The sequence below is a fragment of the Chelonia mydas genome, chromosome 4 (genome assembly GCF_015237465.2).
Source record: "Chelonia mydas isolate rCheMyd1 chromosome 4, rCheMyd1.pri.v2, whole genome shotgun sequence".
NCBI classification, from domain to species: domain Eukaryota; kingdom Metazoa; phylum Chordata; order Testudines; family Cheloniidae; genus Chelonia; species Chelonia mydas.
In genome coordinates, this window is record NC_057852.1 from 71,506,881 (window position 1) to 71,529,652 (window position 22,772).

The 22,772-nt window shown below is 43.2% G+C and overlaps 1 protein-coding gene across 4 annotated transcripts in view; it reads left to right on the plus strand.

Annotated features, from left to right (window-relative positions):
* The first annotated feature begins 7,376 nt into the window (after window positions 1–7,376).
* The window catches only part of GALNTL6 (polypeptide N-acetylgalactosaminyltransferase like 6), a 901,649-nt gene continuing 886,253 nt past the window's right edge, over window positions 7,377–22,772 (plus strand). The window contains exons 1-3 of one of the 4 annotated variants that reach the window (XM_043545990.1): window positions 7,377–8,152; window positions 8,489–8,611; window positions 9,232–9,542. In XM_043545990.1, the coding sequence (XP_043401925.1) occupies window positions 9,390–9,542 (153 nt within the window). In that variant the 5' untranslated portion in view covers window positions 7,377–8,152; window positions 8,489–8,611; window positions 9,232–9,389. The other 3 variants (XM_043545991.1, XM_043545989.1, XM_043545992.1) reach the window with 3 other exon arrangements.

Consider the following 22,772-nt stretch of genomic DNA (forward strand, 5'->3'; position numbering starts at 1 on the left):
GGTGATGAGACTAGGGGCTTCTTCCCTGCATGGAGAGGTGCTGGGGGCTTTAGTCCTGCATGGGTGGGAGGAGATGGTGGGTGCCGCCCCACAAGGCAGGTTGTGTGTGTCTTGTGGTGCTCAGACTTCTGAAGATTATTGTATGCAGCTCAGAGGGCCTGTAAGTTTGGCCACCCCTGTAATATCACTAACCCCAAGGGTTGAAAAACTGAGTCAGGTTTCCACAATCATGAGATTAGCTTCCAAGTCATCACATGAAAAAAAGTTTGGTTCTTTTATTTGCCCTCTGAATTGAATTTTTAGGGTTCATTTCTTTGTATTCTTCCACTGAGGTCTAGTAACTAGTCTCCCCCCTCACCTCCAAATATGACATTTGTGAGAAAGTTGGTAGTGTTGACAATACTACAAAGATGTGATGCTGGTTTTAAAACATGATGACAAAACTGTATCAAAGGAAGCCTAAAATGATGTGAAACATTAGGCCAAATTCACCCCTGGTAGAAGTGGGTATATCTTTGGAGTTAAATCTGCTTCGAGCAGGGCGCCGTTTAATCCAGAATTTTATACAAAATAAGCATTTCAATTTTTAAAAACCAATAGTGCAGTAAGAATTGATCTCAGTGTGCAGGTAAATATGTCTAATATGAGATGTATCTCAATGAAATAGCTCTTAAGTGAACAGGAGCAACAACCATGGGAGTTTGTGAGGGAGTATGAAAAGCCTAACATACTGTAAACTTAGGCCAATACTTCCCCCCGCACACACAGAAAAAAGATCCTGCAAGAATAAAAAAATAATAATAATGCATGCAGAATTCCAGCAGCAAGGTGGGGGTTATCCAGTTCATTGCTCTGAATTCAGCATGTATAATTATGTGCTTTGTGGGCAGGTGCCATAAGTGTGCATTTGGTACAAGCAACTCATGGTTCTCTGAGACAGAGTATGGGCTCTTGATGCCAGAGTGACTGAACTGGAGTAGCTAAGGGAGACAGACAGGTACCTAGGGGAGACTTCCAGTGACACAGTGCAATGGTCCCATTCCCGGTCTGTCAGTCTCTGTGCTATTGAGGAGAATGGAAAGTCTTGGGAAAAGGCAAACGTTTAGCTGGAGTGGAGGAAACCAATCCCTCCTTCTAGATGATGTAATGGTCTCCTCTTGCTCTGAGGCTACCCCTCTTCGGAGAGGACCCCAGTTATTAGGAAGAGACAGACGATAGGAATGGGGGATTCAATCATTAAAACGGTTGCAGACCTGTTGGGACTTCTAGATAGACTTGTATTCAGTGCTGGGGAGGCACTAGTGTTTGTGGTACATGCAGGTACCAGTGACATAGGGAAAGATAGGAGGGCGATCCTGAAGGCCAAACTTAGGCTGTTCGATAAGAGATTAAAGTCCAGGGCCTCCGTGGTAGCACTCTCTGAAATATTTCCAGCTCTGCACACAGGGCCAGACAGACAAACAGAACTAGAGGGTCTAAATGTGTGGATGAGATGATGGTGTTGGAACGAGGATTTAGGTTTATTAGGAACAGGGGAAACTTTTTGGGAAAGAGGATACTATACAAGAAGGAGGGCACCATCTAAACCAAAATAGAACTAGATGGGTGGCATGTAAAATTAAAAAGAGCATAGAGGAGTCTACACTGAGTGCTGGGGCCAAGCTGGCACATGTGGAGAATATACAGTTTGGACAAAGACATCCCTTCGGGAAGACTTATTCAAGACATACTCTATATTCTAATAAAGAGGGGATGATAGGAGTTGCTGAAGTACAGGTAGAACTGAAGAGAAACAGTCAAACAAGAGTCCCATTCAATTACATCACATGAAGGCAAACAACTAAATGTTGACAAATTTTATAAATGCTTGTAAAAAAATGCTAGAAGTCTAAATACTAAGGGGGTGAACTACAGTGCCTGGTATTAAATGAAGATATTGATATAATAGGTAGCAGAGAACCTTGATAGATGATCAATGGGACATGGTAATAGCAGGGGTACAAAACATATAGGAATGACAGATTAGGTTATACTGCTTGGCACAGGCACCAACTTTTTTTTGCGCCGGTGGGTGCTCTTGCCCCCCACCCGGCCCTGCCCCTACCCCAAGTCCCCACCCTAACTCTGCCCCTCCCTGCCCCATTGGATCCCTCCCCAAGTCCCAGCCCCAGCTCTGCCTTCTCCCCCAAGCATGCCACATTCTCCTTCCTCCCCCTCCCTCCCAGGCTTGCCACGTGAAACAGCTGTTTCGCGGCACAAGCGCTGGGAGGGAGCAGGGAGAAGCAGGACGCGGCGGCACGCTCAGGGGAGGTGGCAAAGGCAAGCTGGGATGGGGCAAGGAGCCGCCGGTGGGTGCAGAGCACCCACCAATTTTTCCCCTCCAGCCCTGGACCACCCAAGGAGTTGGCACCTATGCTGCTGGGGGAGTGGTATTTTATGTGAAAGAAAGCATAGAATCAACTGTAGTAATAATCTTAAATGAGTCAAACTGTACCATAGAATCTCTATGGATAGAAATTCCATGCTTGAACAGTAAGAGTATAGCATTAGGAATATACTACTGATCACGATGGTGATTGTGAAATACTCAGGGAGATTACAGAGGTTATAAAAACAGAAAATGCAAATAATAACAGAAAAAACAAATAATAATGGGGGATTTCAATGATCCCCATATTGAATGAGAGCATGTCACCTCAGGATGGGATGCAGAGATAAAATTTCTAGACACCATTAATGACTGCTTCTTGTAGCAGCTAGTCCTAGAACTCACAAGGGAAGAGACAGTTCTTGCTTTAGTCCTATGTGAAACACAGGATCCAGTGTAATTTCTGAGTGGCATAGCACTCATACAATAGATCTGGGAGTAACTTACATGCTGCAGCTGTGGGAGCAGACCACGAGTGGTAGCTCTAGGGTGACCAAACAGCAAATATGAAAAATCGGGATGGGGGTGGGGAGTAATAGGAGCCTATATAAGAAAAAGACCCAAAAATTGGGACTGTCCCTATAAAATCGGGACATCTGGTCACCCTAGGTAGCTCTTATCGCAAAGCAGTGTAGAAGGCAGCCAAGGCTGGAGAATTGAGGAGAGAGAGCTGTTCATTGGTCCAGCTTGTACTCTGGGTAACGTCACCACAAGAACCAGGGGTCACCGAATGAAATTAATAAGCAGCAGGTTTCACACACACACACACACACACACACACACACAAGGAAGTGCTTTTTTCGTACAACATGCAGTCAACCTGTGGAACTCTTTGCCAGATGTTCTGTTCATTCCCTGTGAAGCCTCTGGCACCCGTTACTGTCAGGAGTCAGGGCTAGATGAACCCTTGGTCTGACCTAGTACGGCCATTCTTGTGTTTGTGTGTGTAAGTATTTACAATAAGTGGTTCCCTCTCTTTTTATATTGCTTATATTTATTACCAATACAACACCACAAGTGTCCTTGCCCTCATATTAGCCTGACTTAGGACAAGTGATGAGAGATTGACAAATGGGCTGAGAGGGACCCACAAGTACTTGAACAAAGAGGAAGCATCCTTTTAAAAGCAAGTCAGTCCCAGAAGTATCTGGATCACTACTGGCTAACAATCCTACTTCAGACCTAGGTAGTAAAGGTCACAGGAAAACCCTCCTGAAAGTCATAGCATTCCCTCTTTTTTAGAGCTAGGCAGCCTACAGCAATAGGTCAACAGGCTGGAAATCTGGTCATTTCTCTTTCTCGTGACTTAACATATCAACTGGTGTTAGATATTGCAATCATTGTTCTCTCTATTTCCATGAACTTATTTACATTTTTATATTGGAAAGTTACAGGTTATTAATCTTAACTCTGCAGGGTTCATTCATGGTCTAGAGCAAGTTCCTTTTTGCAAGCTATAATAATGTGCCTTATTACTGACTACCATGTCTTCTGTGACTTCAGCTCCGCAGCATTGGACTTCTGCCACAGAATATATCCCCTAGAAAGTGGATTCCCTAAGAGAAAGCCATCACCAAGGCAGGGCTGATCAGTACTGTTTACAGCAGAGGTGGGCAAACTACGGCCCGCGGGACACATCCGGCCCACAGCACTGTCCTGCCCAGCCCCTGAGCTCCTGTTGTCCCCCCTCCCCCACAGCCATGCCACCGCATGGGCAGCGCTCTGGGCGGCGCGCTCATGCAGGGCAGCGCATCTGGCTCCGGCCCGACTCCCAGACATGCTGCTCTGAGTGGCATGGTAAGGGGGCCGGGGTGTTGGATAAGGGGCAGGGAGTCCTGGGGGGCAGTCAGGGAGCAGGGGGAAGCTGGATAGGGGGTGGGGTCCCGGGGGGGCAGTTGGACAGGGCAGAGGTTCTTGGAGTAGATGGGAGCGGTTGGGGTGGGGGTCCTGGGAGGGGGTGGTTAGGGAAAAAGGAGCGGGGGGGGGAGGTTTGGATGGGTGGGAAGTGGGAGGGAGCGAATAGGGGGCAGGGGCCAGGCTGTTTGGGGAGGCACAGCCTTCCCTACCTGGCCCTCCACACAGTTGCACAGCCCTATGTGGCCCTTGGGCCAAAAAGTTTGCCCACCCCTGGTTTACACATTGACTAACATGTTGGTAAAGTCATGATCAAAAGAATCAATACCTGCTGCCACAAGTGCCAATGTCTGCCACCACTATAGCTGCTAGACTTTCTGTCCCTGTGTCCATATGGGATGGAAACTTCACACCACCATGGTCTATGAAGTGAGGGAGAGAAAGCAATACAGAAACACCATCCAGGAAGCAGATTTAGGTGGGAAAACGGTGGTGGTCTTCCAACCACATCAGAAAAGTCACATTATTACCATGTGCTCTCAAGGTTCAGCTTTCCCAAAATGGGGATCTAGAAAATCCACGGTGTTTGATGGTCTTCTCCTGACTAGACTCAGATACCCCACCAGACTTCATGCACTTGACTTCCATTTTGGCCCTGAGTTGCCTTACACACAGTTTCAGAACACCAGGGAAGTTCCAGAAGCCTGGAAGAAAGTGAATGCTGTGCCAATATTTAAAAAGGGTAAACAGGATGACCTGGGTAATTATAGGCCTGTCAGTCTGACATCGATCCCTGGCAAGATAATAGAGCAGCTGATATGGGACTCCATTAATAAAGAACTAAAGGAGGGTAATAAAATTAATGCCAGTCAAAATAGGTTTGTTGAAAATAGATCCAGTGAAACTTTGATTTCTTTGGATGAGATTACAAGTTTGGTTGATAAAGTTAATGGTATGATGTAAAATACTTATACCTCTGTAAGACATTTGCACTATTATTGCACAACACTATGATTAAAAAACTAGAAAGATATAAAATTAACATGGTACACATTAAATGAATTAAAAGCTGGCTAACTGCTAGGGCTCAAAAGGGAATTGTAAAGAGGGAATCATCAACTAGGTGCATTTTCAGTGGGGTCTTATAGGGATGGGTTATATGACCTATAATGCAAAAAAGAAAAGGAGTACTTGTGGCACCTTAGAGACTAACCAATTTATTTGAGCATAAGCTTTCGTGAGCTACAGCTCACTTCATCGGATGCTGTAGCTCACGAAAGCTTATGCTCAAATAAATTGGTTAGTCTCTAAGGTGCCACAAGTACTCCTTTTCTTTTTGCGAATACAGACTAACATGGCTGTTACTCTGAAACATGACCTATAATATTTATCAATGACATGGAAGAAAACATAAATCACTACTAAAGTTTGCAGATGACACAATTGGAGAAACAAATAATGAAGAGGGAAAGTCATTAATACAGAGGAATCTGGATTGCAGGGTAAACTGGACCCAAGCAAACAGCCATTTTAATATGGGTAAGCATATACATCTAAGAACAAAGAATGTAGAGCCTACTCAGAGCATGGGGGACACTATCCTGGGAAGTAGTGACCCTGAAAACCGTTTGGGGATTGTGGTAAATATTCAACTGAACATGAGCTTCCTGGTCAATCCTGAATCAAAAGAGCTAATCCTTGGATGCATAAACAGGGGAATCTCAAGTAGGAGTAGAGAAGTTATTTTACCCCTCTATTTGTCACTTTTGTGATCACTGCTGGAATACTCTGCCCAGGTCTGGTGTCCACAGTTAGGGTTGCAAGAAGACTTCTAAGGAAGATTACAGGATTAGAAAACATGAGTTATAGTGACAGAAGGAGCTCACTCTATTTAGCTTAACAAAGAGGACAGTAAGGGATGACTTGATTGCAGTATGTAAGTACATCCAGGGGAACAAATATTTGATAATGGACTCTTGAATCTAGCTCACTCAATGAGCGGAAGTTGAAGCTAGATAAACTGAGATCTATTATTTTAACACTGGGGGTTAACAACTCCATGAAATATAGGCTCTAGTTTGGAGAGATTTGATAGTATATTTTATATAGCAGGTCAGACTAAATGATCACAGTGGTCACATCTAGCCTTGGAATCTATTTCTGCAGGGTCCAATTCTCTGGCAGTAAGTGGCATATCATCTTCCAGGAAGGATATTAGGGGATTTCTTCTCCAGAAGCTAGAGGAAAGAGAGGATGGGGGGGGGGGGGAAGCAAAAGAATAATTTCCTCACTCCTCTTATACTTAAGAGCCCTGAACCCCACTTTGTGATGCAAGCACAACTTGCACCCCTTCCATATGATTCTTCCCTACTTCTGTGTAATGCTCCTGGATTTCTCTGTCACTCCACCCATTGAAATTCTTCAAGTTGAAATGCACAGTACTAGTCACAATTTATTGCCAGGCATTTCATACCACCTCACAATTTTCAGACTTAAGCATAGGGTTTTGCTGCAGGATAGCTCCAGTGCTCCACAGACTCCAGAGAACCCTGTCAATAGTTCAGTGACTAACAGAAATAATGAGCAACAACGACTTGGTAACTTTTTTAATACATGACTGAGTTAGTGCTCTTTACATAAAAATATACAGATTGTGCGCCTGTCAAGCACACCTTGTAATCCAACATTCACCCTATGCACAATCAGGCATAAATCATGGGCCTTGAGATTTTGAAGGTCCCGTTTGATCGGGGTGGGGAGGGGAGGCTTGCAACTCTTTTCATGTAATTTAAATTTAAATACCTCAGCTAGGGGGAGGAATTTCTAATAACCAGCATAGCAAGGGCAGACTGGCACACTGTATGCCCTATGCACGGAGCCCTATTTAAAGTCTCTACCCCCCTTCCACATTTCTGCCTGAGCAAAACTTGAACCAAGAATGTTTGACTCAGGTTGGAGGTTTGTGGTATTTCAGGTTTGCTCACGTTTTGGGTGGCTGGCATAAACATACACGAAGGACAACATGCTTTAGGAGCAGCATCTCGCCCCATTTGGGCCCCCCCATCAGGCTAACAAAGCGGGGGTGGGCTAGGGAGTGGAGCCTCCGGGAAGGTGACTGACACCACGGGCGCACTTCATTCCGGGGAGGTGCAGAAGGGGACTGAAACGAAAGCCCACACTTTGGGGCCCGGCCCCCGCAGGCTCCCCGCGCTCACCCCAGCGATGGATCGGGGCCCCTTTATTACTGGAACGCGCCTGAGATGCTGGCTCCCGGCTTCTCGCCGCTGCCCCGGCGGCCTTGGCCAAGCCAGCGGTGCCTCCGCCAACCCCGCTGCGGGCCCGCGGGGTTTCCCAGCCCAGCCTGTCGGCCCCCTGGAGGCCGGTGGGGCGGATTCTCCCCGGCTCCCAGGTGGCGCGGCTCCGCAGCTAACGCCATGCAAGTGCTCGGGCTGCTGCGCCAGGCTCCTTACGGACCAGCGTCCACCGCCAGCACCAGCCAGGGGCTGCACGGGGCCCGCCCGGCCGGGCCCGCTGCCGCCTCCAGCACGGGGAGGCAAGAAGCGCCAGCCGCCCCCGGCTTCTGGGGCCAGGAGCGGAGCCGGGCGGAGCAGATCAGGAGCCGGACGCTTTACCTGCCTCGGCCGGCTCTGGAATTGCTCCCACTAATAAGGCGTCGGGAAGAGCAGCTTTCTGTGCCAAGTAACCCTCTTCTCCCCCCGCCTCCTCCCGCTCTCCTCTCCGGCGAAGCCAGCTCGCAGCTGCTGCTCCCCGGGAACCCATCATGAAGGAGGCGACGAGAAAGAGCCCAGGAAACAACGGCTACTTCTGGCCTTTAGCTCCTTCCTTGCGGCCCGGAGCCGTTGGGTTGAGGTGAGGGCGCTGTGGGCCGAGTCCGGGAGGAACGGAGCCTAGAGATCCAGGGTTTTATCCTGCGCCTCCTCCGGCTTTGTTTAAACTGGAGCTGGGAGAGATTTCCCCCTCCCCCCCCGCTTAGATCCCGTGCACATGTTGTACACCCGCTCACATCTCAGCTGAAAGCCATCAGAGAGAGAGCTGGAGGAGGTGGCTCGGGAGGGAGCTGTTCATCCCCCTGGATCATCCCCTCGCCAGTCCCTCCTGCACACTTAGAGCTTTGTACCTTTGCGCATTTTTTATTGAATAAACTGGTGAGCTCATTATGTTTTTCTTTCTTCTCTGCTTGATCAGTCCCAGGAGAAGAATGGTAACACGAACAGCATCAGAGTGTGAAAATATTGTCCGGGAGGGAGAGAGACCGAGCGGTGGTGAATGCACTTTGCGATACGCTAACAGTGCCTAGAAGGGGGGAGGGTAAGTCTCAGACTAGTTGGTATTTTGCTGGTAATGATGTCAGCTGTCTCCTTCAAGGGCTCTTTCCCTCTGTCACGAAGTGCAGTTGAGACTTGAGGGCGAGGAGGGGAAACCGAGGCCGTCTCCTGAGGGGTGTGTGTTTGGTTCAAGGAGTTCAGAGCTCGCCTTTCAAACGGGAGTTCCTGTTGCCTCCTTCGGTCCCAGCTGGAGCTGCACCTTGTAGCTCCGGATTTCTTTCGTGGTGGGAAGCAGCTGTTCTGATGGGGGAGATGGTCTCCTCCTGCTAGAGGCAGAGGTAGCATTTCATCTCGCAAAGGAAGAGCTTGCAAATTGCTCCCTGGCAGTCCCACTCTGATCAGTGGGTTGCGGAATTGCGTGCTTTGACCAGCGCGTGGCCCCCACTTCCCACCCAATTTCCCGTAAACCATTTATTGTCGTATCGATTTCTCAATAACTTCTGATCAGTCTATCTGCCGATCATATTTACTCTCTTGTTTTATAATAACGTGGATCGATCATGTGCTTCACAGTTTCCTCGGGAAAGCCTCAGCCGGTGGGCGGTGATTTCAGTCGCATTTGTGGGGGAATTAAGTGAATCTGTGTTTGCGTTTGTTCCGCAGGTTACAAACTCGCCCTGTGAACTGTGCGGATTGGTGGTGACTCGAGGCTTGTAACAAAAGTTTCTTCTAACCGACTCCCAGTTTCGGGGTGACGCGGAGAGACAGAGGGGAAAGGAAACTGGCCCCGAGTGCAAGGAATAGCTCCTCTTCTTCTATATATGCTGCCATTTGCCATGAAGAGAAAACAGAAGAGATTTTTGCAAATGACGTTGTTGTTCATGGTGGCTTTAATTTTCCTGCCTAATATTGGCCTGTGGTCTTTGTACAAGGATAAGCACCTGGTGAAATCCCCAGAGCCAGGAGAGCAGCAGGTGAGTGAGGTGTGTGTGTGGGGGGGGGTGTGGGGGGGGGAGAGATAGTTTTGTTTGCTAAGTAACCAGCCATTAAGATTTAAAAGCATCATTTAGCTTGATCCGTGGCTGCTATAAAAAGCTAGTTTGCACTTAATGATGCTCATGTGTCATTTTTAACTTGAGATTGCTTTGAATGCCAAATTATATTTAATAGCTTGATGACGTCTTTGATATCCCAAATGGTAAATATAATGTGGAGAAAAGGAAAACATGCATTATACAAGAAAACTTTAGCGAGGATATTGTAGAAGGCAAATTAATCTATGGATTTAAGTTTCTCAGAAGAACACGTGCATGAATGGTTACAAAATCTGACTAAATAATGTTAAAGAGCTGGGACCAAATGCACACTCTGATTTAGACAGGCACAGTCCAGTGGCTAGATCCTGGCTAAATTTGCACCCCCCCCCCCCCAAAAAAAAACCTCTGTAATATTCACTAGGGGGAAACAAAAAGTGCAGACATTATCAGAACTTCCATCTAGCCAGCATGCAGTCAATGATGCCTCCTAGAAGGAAATACAGCAGTGTGTCTATTAAAATTGCTCATCATCCAATCAAGTTAACTGTCATTTGTTCTTCTCCTGCTAGGAACTGCTTTTCCTTTTTCTACTAGAAACTTAAAGAAGTGACTGTCAGTCTTCTCCTTTCTACTGAATGTTGTTAATATGGCCTGCTACAACTGTAGATAATGTATACAGAGATCAGGCTGTGTGTTTGATGTCATCATATGCACTTAAATATTTCAAATGTACAGTCCTTCAGTCATAGTTATTATTAACAGCAGTTGTTATAACCTGTTTTTTTTCTTAATATGATTCAGCTCATTAGATTTATATATTGCTCATAAATCTCAATAAGACTTTCATTAAATTATATATATTGAGAGTTGTTATAATTCAATATTTTTAATCACTAACTGCTCTTAAATTCCATAATTACTTCTTTTGCATAACACTGCTGTGTTTCCACTGTGTAACCTTTGGTATGTTTTAAGGCTGGTTATTTTTTAAAAAAAAGTTTAATTTGATCTTTTAGCTTGTTTACCATTTCCACAGCGTTGATATGAATTTATTAGATAGCATCATGTATCATCTTAGTATATTAATATTCTTAATTTCAAGGGTCATCACCCATATACATTGTACAATTTGCACATATTGAATGTATTTGTCATCCTATTCAGTTGAACAATGACATATGTCACTAACAATCAAAGAGTTTTGCTACTACTAAAGTTTGCTCTTCACATTACCATACCTATTATGTATAGTTGTAAAATGTTGTGAATGAAGATACTAATGTATAATAATAGGAAATCAATGTCAGTTCCTCTATTTGAAGAATCCTTTGTCTTTACAGATTTTAAAATATATGGATCTCAGATTATAGGGGCTAGAAATATTTTTTTCGAAAGAAAGTCCAAAATATTGATTGGTGGCTATCAATAGTGTACAAGGAGAAAAAAAAAACACTTTAAAATCTTCTTCAGCTGGTGATTTAAGGAAGGTAAGGTGTTCTATGTGAAATCCACCTTTCAATGACTGACGCACAAAAACAGTTTCTCTTTTCTAAAAAATCATGGCTAGAAATATATTTTCCAGTTTTAGAGATTACAGCCTAAGTAGAGCAACATGTATAAGAAAAAAAAGGAAACAATTAAAAAAACCAAATACTGCAAGAATGAACTTGCCACCTCTGAGAGATCAGCTGGTGCAATGTGTGAAGAGCTAATGAGTCTTATTAATAAGATTTTAGCAACTTTAAAATTGAGTAAGTTTTATTTCTAATGCTAATTGAACAGCAATGTGACTGCAGGAAACGAATGGTAAAAACAATAAAACCTGGCAATGAAACTTTCAGCCCTGACTTCAACTTTACGAAACGATCTGGATCTGTTCAGTTGCCTACAGTCCAATATCACTATCATAAGTGAGGTTCATTGTTGAAGATGTCATAACAAATGAGAACAGCAGGTTGAAGTGGAGGTGAGTAATGTTACTTCCGTACATTTAACTCGTCCAGTTGATGTCATGAGTTAATGTATGCTATATTATAGACAAAGGTGTACAAAGGATTCAGATAGTTTTGAACCAAACAACTTAAATACTTACAATCTTCTTTTTTGCTTATATTTTAAGGTAATCTCAGGGAAGAGAATTGGTAAAACAATGTTAACAATCTGCAGACCCATTTTTCTAATAACTGTACAAAGAGAAAACTGTTTAGCTGTGAAACTATATTTCTTACAGACTTTTTATATTAACATTCTAAACTGATCAATAATCAATGCTGCAAGTTAATTTTAAGCCTAATTAAGTACGATATCGAAAAAGTTAGCTGTGATGTATTTTAGTTGTGATGTCAGAGAAAGCATGTATAACTTGGAAAAATTAGTCTGTTACTGTACAACATGGATATGATTGGGAAGAGGGGGAAAGAAGAGAGAATTATGACCTTAAAATAATAGGTGAACAATTGGCTGAATCAGGAGTGACGCTTGCTGTCATGAATAAAACATGTGTCCAACATTTTTTTAGTATATTTTGACATTGTCTGTACTAGTTGTAGAGCTGATATCTTACTTTGTTAAAATTAGGCTAACATTATGTTGAATAAGCATCAGCTGTCCTTCACTGGAGGGTACAGTATAGTTTTATGGCACTTTGACTCTATATATTGCATAAAAATTACCAGTGAATTTTTAAAGAAGACATCCTCCAACTTACTTGGTGAATAAAGGTTCTGTCAACCATTTTTACCTTATGAATCTGCTAGTTACAGAATAGGATGCGAGGAATGATAGTGGGCTGACTGAAGCATTGACATCATGACAATAGCAGGCAACAAAACTATTCAAAATGGATCACATGGTTAAATGAGGTGTCTGTTGTTATCAATATATAGGAAAGAGGCCCTGCTGTATGGTATGGTTGCATGTGGGGAAAATCTGTGGTATTTATATACCTGAGCTGATAGACTATGTTACAGTGAAATGATGATTTTACAGTTCCTAATAATAATTAATAGAATTTCAGTAGGCCATCCTTAAACTTATTCAGATCACATTGTGAAAGTCTTGTATCATGGAAGTCTTGCGTAGCTATTGCTAACATCAAAGCTTGCTCTTATGAGAGGGAAATGGAAAATCAGGTTGGAAATATTATACTGGCAGCACTGTTTCAGAGTATATCATCACTTTAGTCATTGTGCATTAATTTTATATGCAGTACTAATCCTTGAGTGTTTCATACAGTTTTATTTCTCTGTTCTCTTGTAGTTTTCTGGAATGATTATTTACATTTTGGTAGCTTTATCACTCTGCTGATAAACACAAACCGATCAATTATCATCACAAGTATTTAAACAGAGACTCCAAAGACACAGTGGCACAGACCAAGGGTTCTAAAATGACAGGAAAGAATATTAAATTCTCCCTAAAAATCCTGTTTAACAAATAAATGGCAATTAAGAAACCCTAAATATAAATCTCAAAAATGAAACTGAATTTCTCTTTTACTCTCTATAAATCAGTCTTCCTTTTTATACCATGGAAACAAGATACATGTAATAGACCATGTTGTCTGTCTCTTTTTTTTTAATGGCCTTGTTAATTCTTTAGCACATCATGGTGTATTTGAGTTCTATTTACAGTTTTTACAGTTGGCGTTACTTTATTGTAACTCATTCATTCTGTTCCTTTGTATTGTTTGTCACTGAAATATTCATATACATTATTTTAAGTGTCTTGTCTGATCTCTTCTTGTCACCTGCTCAAGGAAAGGAGTTTGGATATTAAACTACTCTGATTCACTGTTTTAATTTCACTTCTCATTTTTTCTTATTGGAGTGCTTGTTGTTGCTTACTCCTGTAGCCACTATGATATAGTGCTAATACAGAGCTAGTTAATTTGGATGGTGTGACACCCTGACACCCCAGTATTCACCTCTGCCATGAAATTAGTGTATGTTTTATAGAAAGTATAGCTTGTGAGGTATCATTCTAAAAGTCTTGATCTGCTAGACATTAATATCTCATTGCATTATATGTGTTACTGTTGTATGTGAAGTTATGAAGTGTGGCTATGTATGTGTTACTGAAACATGTGAGGTTGAAAACACCCACAAGCAGCCTTTCAGGTACAACAGTAAAAAGTCCAAACAATGTTAATGGCTTATTGAGGAAATGCACACAAGCACAAGGATTACCCCAGGAACTGTGTACAACAGAGACCTCTCAGAGATAGCACTACACAATGGGAACTGTTTGACCCAGTTCAGCAAAAGAGCTTTCCAGCAAGTGTGAAGAAGATATAAAAGGGGGATAATGCGATCATGAGGCTACCTCAATGTCCTTGCAACAACACACCTGGAAACACCCTGGAAAGTGATGGTCTCAGACTAGAAGGATCTTTAGCCTGTGTATGAAAACCTGGGAAACCAAAGGCAATTTGTGTCTTAAGACTCTGCCAGTCTGTTTATCACTCAGGGTGACAATTTGCTAATTTATAACCTACCTATCTAGTGTGTTAATCTCAGTTTGCAGTTTTTGTTTATCTACTAAAATAATCTGCTTTGATCTGTTTGCTATTCCTTATAATCACTGAAAATCTATCCTTTGTAGTTAATAAACTTTTTTGGTTCTCTCTAAACTAGTTTGTGAAATTCATAACTGGAGGCAAAAAGCTGTGCATATCTTCGTCCACATTGAGGGAAGGAGTGAATTTCATGAGCTTACGCTGCACAGTTTTCTGTGCAGAGCAAGACAATACAATTTTGGGTTTGCACCACAGAGGGGGAGGGCACTTGAGTGCTGGGCAATCCCCTAGTTGATTCTTCCCATGCAGAGCTGATTTCAGTGTCTGTGTCATTCTGCAGATGGGTGTGTCCCTACTTGCTTGTGTGCTAGAGGAGGCTTGAGGGCCTGGCAAAGCACAGGGTGAGGGACCCCAGGCTGGTGGAACGGGCGGGCTCGGTGGGACTCCAGTACATCAGGTGGCACCCCATCAGTGGGGGACAATCTATCACAAATGGTATCTTTGTAACACTGTTTTATGCACCTGTAATAAAGTTTTATCCATGTTTATTCTATGCAACTATTCTTTAATGTAGGAAAAATTATTCCACAGGATAGAATTTCCTGTAATGCCTTTCATAGTCAAGGTATCCCAAAGATAGATACATGTTGAAAATTACTGTGTTATTTTTTATTGTTTGTTTGTTTTTTGAGGGCGAGGTGGGGTGGAGAAGGTAACATGGTAAAGTAAAACCCCACCTTCAAGTGATGGTCTTTATGTATTCCATTGTGCATGCTCATCTGCTCCATGTGCCTCAGACTGGAAGATTATTGTTAGTAATATCCATTAGTAATGGCTGTGCCCTACTGCTCCGAACCAAGGCCATAAAGGGCGATGCAGACCAACTGACTCTCCAGTTCCATTCTGCTGCCGATGGAACCATTCAGTGTCTGCAGCACTTGATACTTTCTTCAGCTTATTTACAGTTAAGATTGTAAAAAGTTCCTTTAATACTTTTAGATAGTTTTAGCTATTTCTTAGTACCTAGTTAGTTTAAATAAGCTTAGGGCTTGGGTGTTCCCTCTCTCCCTCAAACTCTCTTCTGAACAGGGTGACGTGAATGCCTGGGATTCAAGAATGTCTCTCCTGGCCCTCCCTGTCAGTAACCATCTGAAGTGCCTCTTACTACCTTGGGGAAACTCACATCCTCTTGAAGTGCAGCGTTTGTTGATCCTTCCGCAGCAGGACTCAACAAGTCCATGAGTGTAGACTTTGAAGATATCTTATGGATCGTGTTATGAGGCCCCAGTTTGACCTGGGTCAGACAGCAGGTGGAGGCACTGAGATTCCAAGGCCTAGAGGAGTAGACCTGAAGACTCTCTTTCACACAGGGACATTAGGAGGGTAGAAAACATACTCCTGAATGATTAAAGAAATCCTCCTCTAGGTCCACTTTCAAGAAGATGACCCCTTTTTCAATGCTATTAAAGTTGGGTGAGATTCTGCGCCCTTGGTAAAAGGAAGCTGAGGCACTCACAAGAGACACAGTACCAATCTCTTGGCTCTAAAGAGCAAGAGTAATTTGAGACTGGCACCATCTGCTGGAATGGAACCATCCATGGTACTGACGAAAGAGAAGTATCAAGCTCCTCCCCCTCCAACTATTGTATAGTCATACTATGATAAGGAATTGTTGGCGCTGAAAGTTCTTAAAATGCTGACTCTTCCAGACAGAGAGACAGGAGTCCTCCATGCCACCACAAGCCTGCAGGGAGATACAATACCAATGAGGATATTGTCATCCTCCAGGATGTAGAGTCTCCCATTCAATCCTCACAAGGATCGATACTACCAGACCAGGGGTGGCACAAAAGAGAGAGTTGCTCCCTGATATCTTCCCCTAACCATGATCTCACAAGTTCTGTGATTCCAATAACACCACCCATGGAAGTGGGATCTATCTTTTCCTCCTCAGGTGCATCGAAAATGGGCAAGAGACCATCACTGCCTGCAGTAAGGAGGAGTCAGGAGGTTAGTCCAGATATAAGATTTAGAGTCTCTCTTGGGCTCCTTTCCATTCTAATAATACAGTGCACCCATGTTGGAACAATGGTGTGGGATCTATTCCATGAGGGCCACCTCAACCACCATTTGACCCTTCTTAATGGCTGTAATGAGGACCATGTGACCGATACATATGCTATCCTGTGTCAGAACAACCTGTCAGAAATCACGACATTCCTCTCCTTAGAGAGAGGAATCTGAACCTGCTTAAGAACTAATGGAAGGGGAAGAAGAATCGGAACTGATGGGGTTATCATCATCATCATCCCCCGATAAGGCGGTTGTGCTGGCCTCACTTTCTCCACCTGATTACAGGCAATTCCAAGACCTATTAAGGTTGGTTCCTTCTCCTGGAGGAAATGCAGGAGACATCTCAAATTCCTCGACATTCTGTAGCACATGGGACCTAGCAAAGGACTGCCTGTTAATGAAGATATTTCAGAATCTGGAAGGATGGTCTGGCATTCTCCAGCCACATGTAGTCCCACTCCAAAGAGGACAGAAAATAAATACTTTGTACCAGCCAAGGGAGCAGAATTTTTATTTACGCGCCCTGCCCTGAACTCCTTAGGCCAAGCAGTCTCTGAAAGAAACAGGCAATATTAGCCAAAATCCATCCCTTCCGATAAGAGAGCTGAAGGTTTGGACCTGTTGATGAGGAAAGTTTTTGCTTCATCCAACCTATAGTTCCACATAACATTCTGTCAGGGGCATTAATTGCTAAATGCAACTTTGTTAGTAAATTCTGCAAACTTGGAATAATTAACAAGCTCCTGCAGGAGGACAGAGCACAGTTCCAAGCTGCCAGGTCATTTTCAAGCCTCAGTGAATGCAGCAGACACAGCTTCCTGTTTGATGGCAACAGCTATTGTCATGAATAGGACATTGTGGCTTCAGTCCTCAGGATTTTCCAAGGAAGTCCAGCCTACTGTGGAGAATTTGTTTGTGAAGGGAACAATCTGTTCAGTGGGAAGAGAACTGATTTGTTACACTTACTGAAAGACTCAAGGGCAACCCTCTACTCACTAGAGATCTATACTCCATCAACAAGGAGGAAATTCCACAGGCCAGAACCATATAAGCCATGACTCGCACCTCAACACTTTAATGATAAAGGGTTTATGAATCACCAGAGAAATGACAGAAGTTGCAGTAAAACAAACACATTTACCCTTCTTCCTCCTTCCAACCCTAACCTGCCACTAAGAAACACTTTCGGACTTCCGAGAACTGTGAACCACTCCAGATACCATGTCCATCTACCCAAACTTATAATATCCAGTTTTGATGGCCATCTGTTTCTTTTCTTCCAGGCTTGTCAGATAACAGTCAAATGGGTACTTGACATCATTCATACTGCCTACACTATAGAGTTCCTTTCCCTGTTCCTCTTCAGGGACCCCTCTTGCAAAAGGATGCACAGTCAAGAACTAGATCCTCTGCTTCATCTGTGAGAAATAGAGGCAGTGCTGTTGTAATACTGGGGAAAGGAATTTTTACTCAAAATATTTCCTCATCCCCAAAAAGAAGGTAAGATGGAGTCTCATCATGGATCTCAGACAGCTCCATGACTATATCTGCAAACTGAGGTTCAGTTTCAGTAATTCCCTCACTGAACAAAATACTACTGATTCACAGCTCTCAGTATGAAGGATGCTTATTTCTATATAGACATCCATTCCTCCCACAGAGGATTCCTAAGGTTCACTGTATGTTCATACCATTATCAATATACGTGCTTCCCTTCAGCCCTGCAACTATGCCAAGGATATTTACAAAAGTACTTTGTCATAGCAGCTCATTCTAATGACTGATTACTTGAGGGGGCGATCTCATCAAGAGGAACTGACAGCAACCTCAGCTTTGGTCAATTTTCTGAGTTCACTGGGAATCTGCATAAAGTTTTGTGCGTACAAAAGTCCATTTTAGACTATAGATAGACTAGATTTTATTGAGGCAATATTGGACTCTATCAGTGCCAAGGCATACCTTCCTCAGGACAGATTCCAGTCTATAAAGAACTTGTCACTCAACTTCAGCTGAGCCCACAGACATCAATCCATTCATTCTTATTCTCCTAGGTCACATATCTTCCTGCACCTGTGTGACACCCTTCATGGGACTTTGCATTTGTTGCCTCCAGGATTGGCTTTGAACAGTATATGTGCTGAGCAAACACAGTATGGAAAAGCTAGCACTGATTTCCACACACAATGCAAGCTTCTCTAGCCTGGTGGGAGGACAAAGCCCCCTGCCTCAGAAGACATTAATCACAGATGCTTCCTTGTGCTATATGCTTATCTAGATAGGCACCCCACCCTAAGGGACATGGACTTCCCAAGAGTCCTGGATGCACATAAAACTATAACTGTGTGCAGTCCGTGAAGCCTGCAAGCGATTCCTGCCATTCATACAGACCTTGTATAGTCAGGTGATGTCAGACATGATTACAGTATTCAACGTCAACAAACAAGGGGGTATGATATCCGTACCTCTATGTATAGAAACTGTCAATCTTTAGAACTGGTGTATTTGCCACCAGATCACTCTGTTGGCAGTGCAGCTCTCAGGAATACACAACACATTGGCAGGCAGCCTCAACGGACAGTTTTCCAAGGACCATGAATGGGAGCTACATGATTCCATAGTATAGACATATTTTCCCAATTTTGGGGGGAGGGCGCTTTCCATCCTAGTATCTGTCTGCATCTCAAGAGGACTGAAAATGCATGATCAACTGTTCCAGAGGAGCTCAAGGTCAGGGAGACTCACTCCTAGTCATTTGGTTGGGACAGCTGATGCCTCAAACTAGATGGAGTGTTGGTCATCCTGATTGCTCCCAGATGGTCTAGACCATTCTGCTTGCCCAAAATTTTTCAGATGTCCCTGGACTTGTTCTCTTAGGACAGGCAAGGTCAGGCATCTCAATACAGCTTCCCACCAGAGGACAGGCTGGTATTTGGATGGGTGTTGAGTCTAAAAGGGACACATTCACAAATGGTTGAGGTTATTCTTAACTACAGTAGGAAGGAGTTCACTAGAAAGTGCTACGTAGAGAAGTGGAAAAGGTTCTGTCTGGTGTCAGTATTATCTGATGACTCTCTGACATCCCCATTGTGTTTAGAATATATAGATATTCTAATATATCCTTTCTTTAAAGACTTTAGATCTGGGTACACACAACAGCTTTTTCTGCCTGGCATTCCCTAATTTACAACCACTGTACAATGTCTGTACAGTGTCTGAAAGGTCTGGTCATAGCCTTTCCTTGCTATAATGAAACCTACTCCATCATGGGGCTTCAATCTGGTCCTTTCGGAATTAACAAGGCCTCCCTTCAAACAACTGGCCTCATGTTCTTTGATCCACCTATCTGTGAAGGTTCTGGTCACCATCACCTCACCTAGACAGGTAGATGAGCTGATCCATCAAGGTTTGGCATTCTACCTACAAAGAACAAAATCTTTTAGGAAATTGCTTAGACTCTCAACTAGGGCCAAAGCCGCTTTGGTAATCTCACTTTGAGATGTTCCTCTTACTGAAATCTGTAAAGCTGCAACATGGCATTCTGTTTGTATCTTCATGAGACATTACACCCTGTTGCAAGTTTCTTCAGCTGATGCTTCTTTGGTCACAGAAGCCCTCCAGTCATCGATACCACAGAAGTCCTCGTACCCTCCTTTAATTAGCTCTGCTTGTCAGTCACTTACAGCAGAATACACAGAGGGACTATCGCTTGGAGGGGGAGGAGAAGTTACTTACCTCATGAAGTAACTGAAATTCTTCAAGATGTGTGGTCCCTCTCTGTATTCCTCTACCCACCCACCATCCTCTCTGCTTTGGATCCTTTATGCAAGATTCATGGTAGAGAAGAAACCGGAGAGGTGGTTGTTCTGCACCATGCCATATGTCCTCTCTTTGGAGCACAAGAAGGAGAAGGGCCCAGGCATGGACTAACAGACATTGCTAGCAAAAATCTTCTGGTCTCAGGTGCATAAAGCACAAGTGCACCCATAATGGAATACAGATAGGAACCACACATCTTGAAGAACTCAAGTTACTATACAAGTCAAGTAACTCCTCTTTATTCTTATTTGCTAGAAAACTCCTCTATCACCCCTATTCTATTTGTTTAAATCCTTCTCTCACCTCCAAGGCTCCCTCCTTTTGGTTGCTCGAATATCCTTTTCTTACTGACTTGAATTCTTCCCCCACCTCCCCCGCCCCTAGTTTCTCACATCATTCCCCTCCTCCTATTATTTGCATACCCTTTCCACTGTTTCTCTCTTTTCCTCCCCCTCCCCAATCTGTCTGTCTGACTTCTCCACATTGGAGAGTCTATAGGAAAGAGTGCTTCAACTTTTTTGCTTCTCTGGGTGTCCAGCGTCTGCCTGTGTTCCACAATGTTCTGCTGTGCACAAGAGCAGAACAGATCAGAGATGAGTGGGTACTTAAGTTAGCTCCCTAGGTGCACTGGCTACTCCATTCTCCCACCAGTACACTAGTGAGCAGGGCTTTGTCGTGAGTAAAGCAGGTAAGGAAGGTAAGTTGGCAGGGGTCATTAAAGAAGTCACCTTGTTCTCCCAGCTCCTGCTCTTTCCTCCATCACCAACACTGCATCTGTCCCAAATCTAATGTCTTGTGCAAATTTACACTGGTTTAATTTAGCTGGTTCAAACTCCTATTTGGACACACCTAGGTTGATTTCAAATTGATTATGTCAGTTTAGCTTGGGCAGGCTGAACTGATATGTCTGTCTATGGTACTTATATGATCCCCATCACCAGAGTATCTGAGCACATCACAATCACTTTAGGGTATTTATGCTCACAACACCTCTCTCCCAACTACTACTGTCCCAACTTCCCAGATGGACAACTGAGGCATAGACTAATTGACTTGCCCAAGGGCACACAGGAAATCTGTGGCAGAGCAAAGAAGTGAGTCTGGGTCTCTGAAGTCCAACACAAATAGCCTTCCTCTCTAGTTTGTCCTTTCTCTCTAAGATACAGGATATAAGCAATGTAAGAGTATGCACATACACTTTTAAGTCACACTTTTAGTTAAATTACTACAACTTTGTGTGTCAATGAGTCTATGCTTCCGCTTTCCTTAGCCACTTTTTATCCCAAAGCATTTTGTAAAGCTCCAGGTGAGATAATGATAACTCAGGGGCTGTATAGGCAAATATGGCAGCTGTTGAGAACTCAGCAATAGCCAGAGAATATAGAAAACTACAGGGCATTTGGAGAAATATGCTGGGATAGTTTTACACAAATTTGTAGAAAAATTAGTGGGGATTTTCCCAAATGTCCAGAATGTTTGCAGTAATTTATTTTCTATTGTGCTTGGATTTGTTGTTTATATTCTAATATGAGATACTATTGTAAGCCACAAGGAAAATCATGAAAACAGGAACAAGCTTTACAGAGTTTCTACAAAGTAGTCTTGCCTGCACCACAGGGAACCTGCAAGTTGAGTGAAAACGCCACTTTACGCCCTATTTTTTTATGGCCCATAGCAAACATCTCAATGAAAAGAGCCATCTTATATTCTTTTTATTACTGGTATAGTGGAAGCTGGGTAGCACATTCCATTACTACTTGGTACTTCATTTTCTCTGTCTACTGATCTGCAAGGGGCCCTATAGAGAATGGAGTAACTTGTGATGATCTTTGATGACCCTGTGGCCTACTAAGAGAAGTGTTGATTCTCTGTTAATGAAATAATAGTTCTTCCTCCCCAAGTGTGATAGAATATTCACTGATATTTGAATATTTAAAACTTCCAGCCTTTTTCATATGGAACATCCCTTCAAAATTATTTGTTTATTGATTTGTAGTATCAAAGCACCTAGGACCTCTGGTCATTGTGCTAGACACCCTACAAATACAGAACAAAAAGACAGTTCTTGCCCCAAAGAGCTTACAACTTAAGTATAAGATGAGATAAAAGATAGAGACAGATGGGGAAATAGAAGGAAACAATGAGACAATATTGGTCAGCATGATAGGCTGTGATCTCAGTGTACCAGTGGTCTAACCATTGCCAGGTTTTTGCAGGCATCATGGAAAAGGAAAGTTTTGAAGCAGGAAAATGAGATAGTTTTGGCAATGTTTATGGGGAGCTGCTCCCCAGCCTGCAAGGTATTATGGGAGAAAGCACAAAGGTGCTTGTTTGATAATTTAACGAATGGGTATTGGAAGTTGGCATCATGGACTGATTGGAGTCAGGAATCAGTATCTTGATAGTGAGTGAGAGAGAGAATGTTAATGCAGATGAATCTTGAAAGTGTATAAATGCAGATGCAGTGACTCCTAGCCTGCCTGGCAGTCACAAATCAGAGCTTAAATGGTATAAAGTTCTGTCTACTGGCTGTCTGTACAGGGGTGAATTTCACCTGCAGTATAAATAGTTAAAAATGCAGTTAAAGGAGGAAAACGTGTTATATCTACTTTTGCGTGCCTGTACATCTTGGTGTGATCTTAAAAAATCTCGTTTTAAAATGATAGAACTTCTATTACTTTTACTTTTGGCACCTAACAGTATTTTTATGTTGAATTCAGTATACCAGAGGAAGTCCTCCTGTGGCTAATCTGATACCTGTC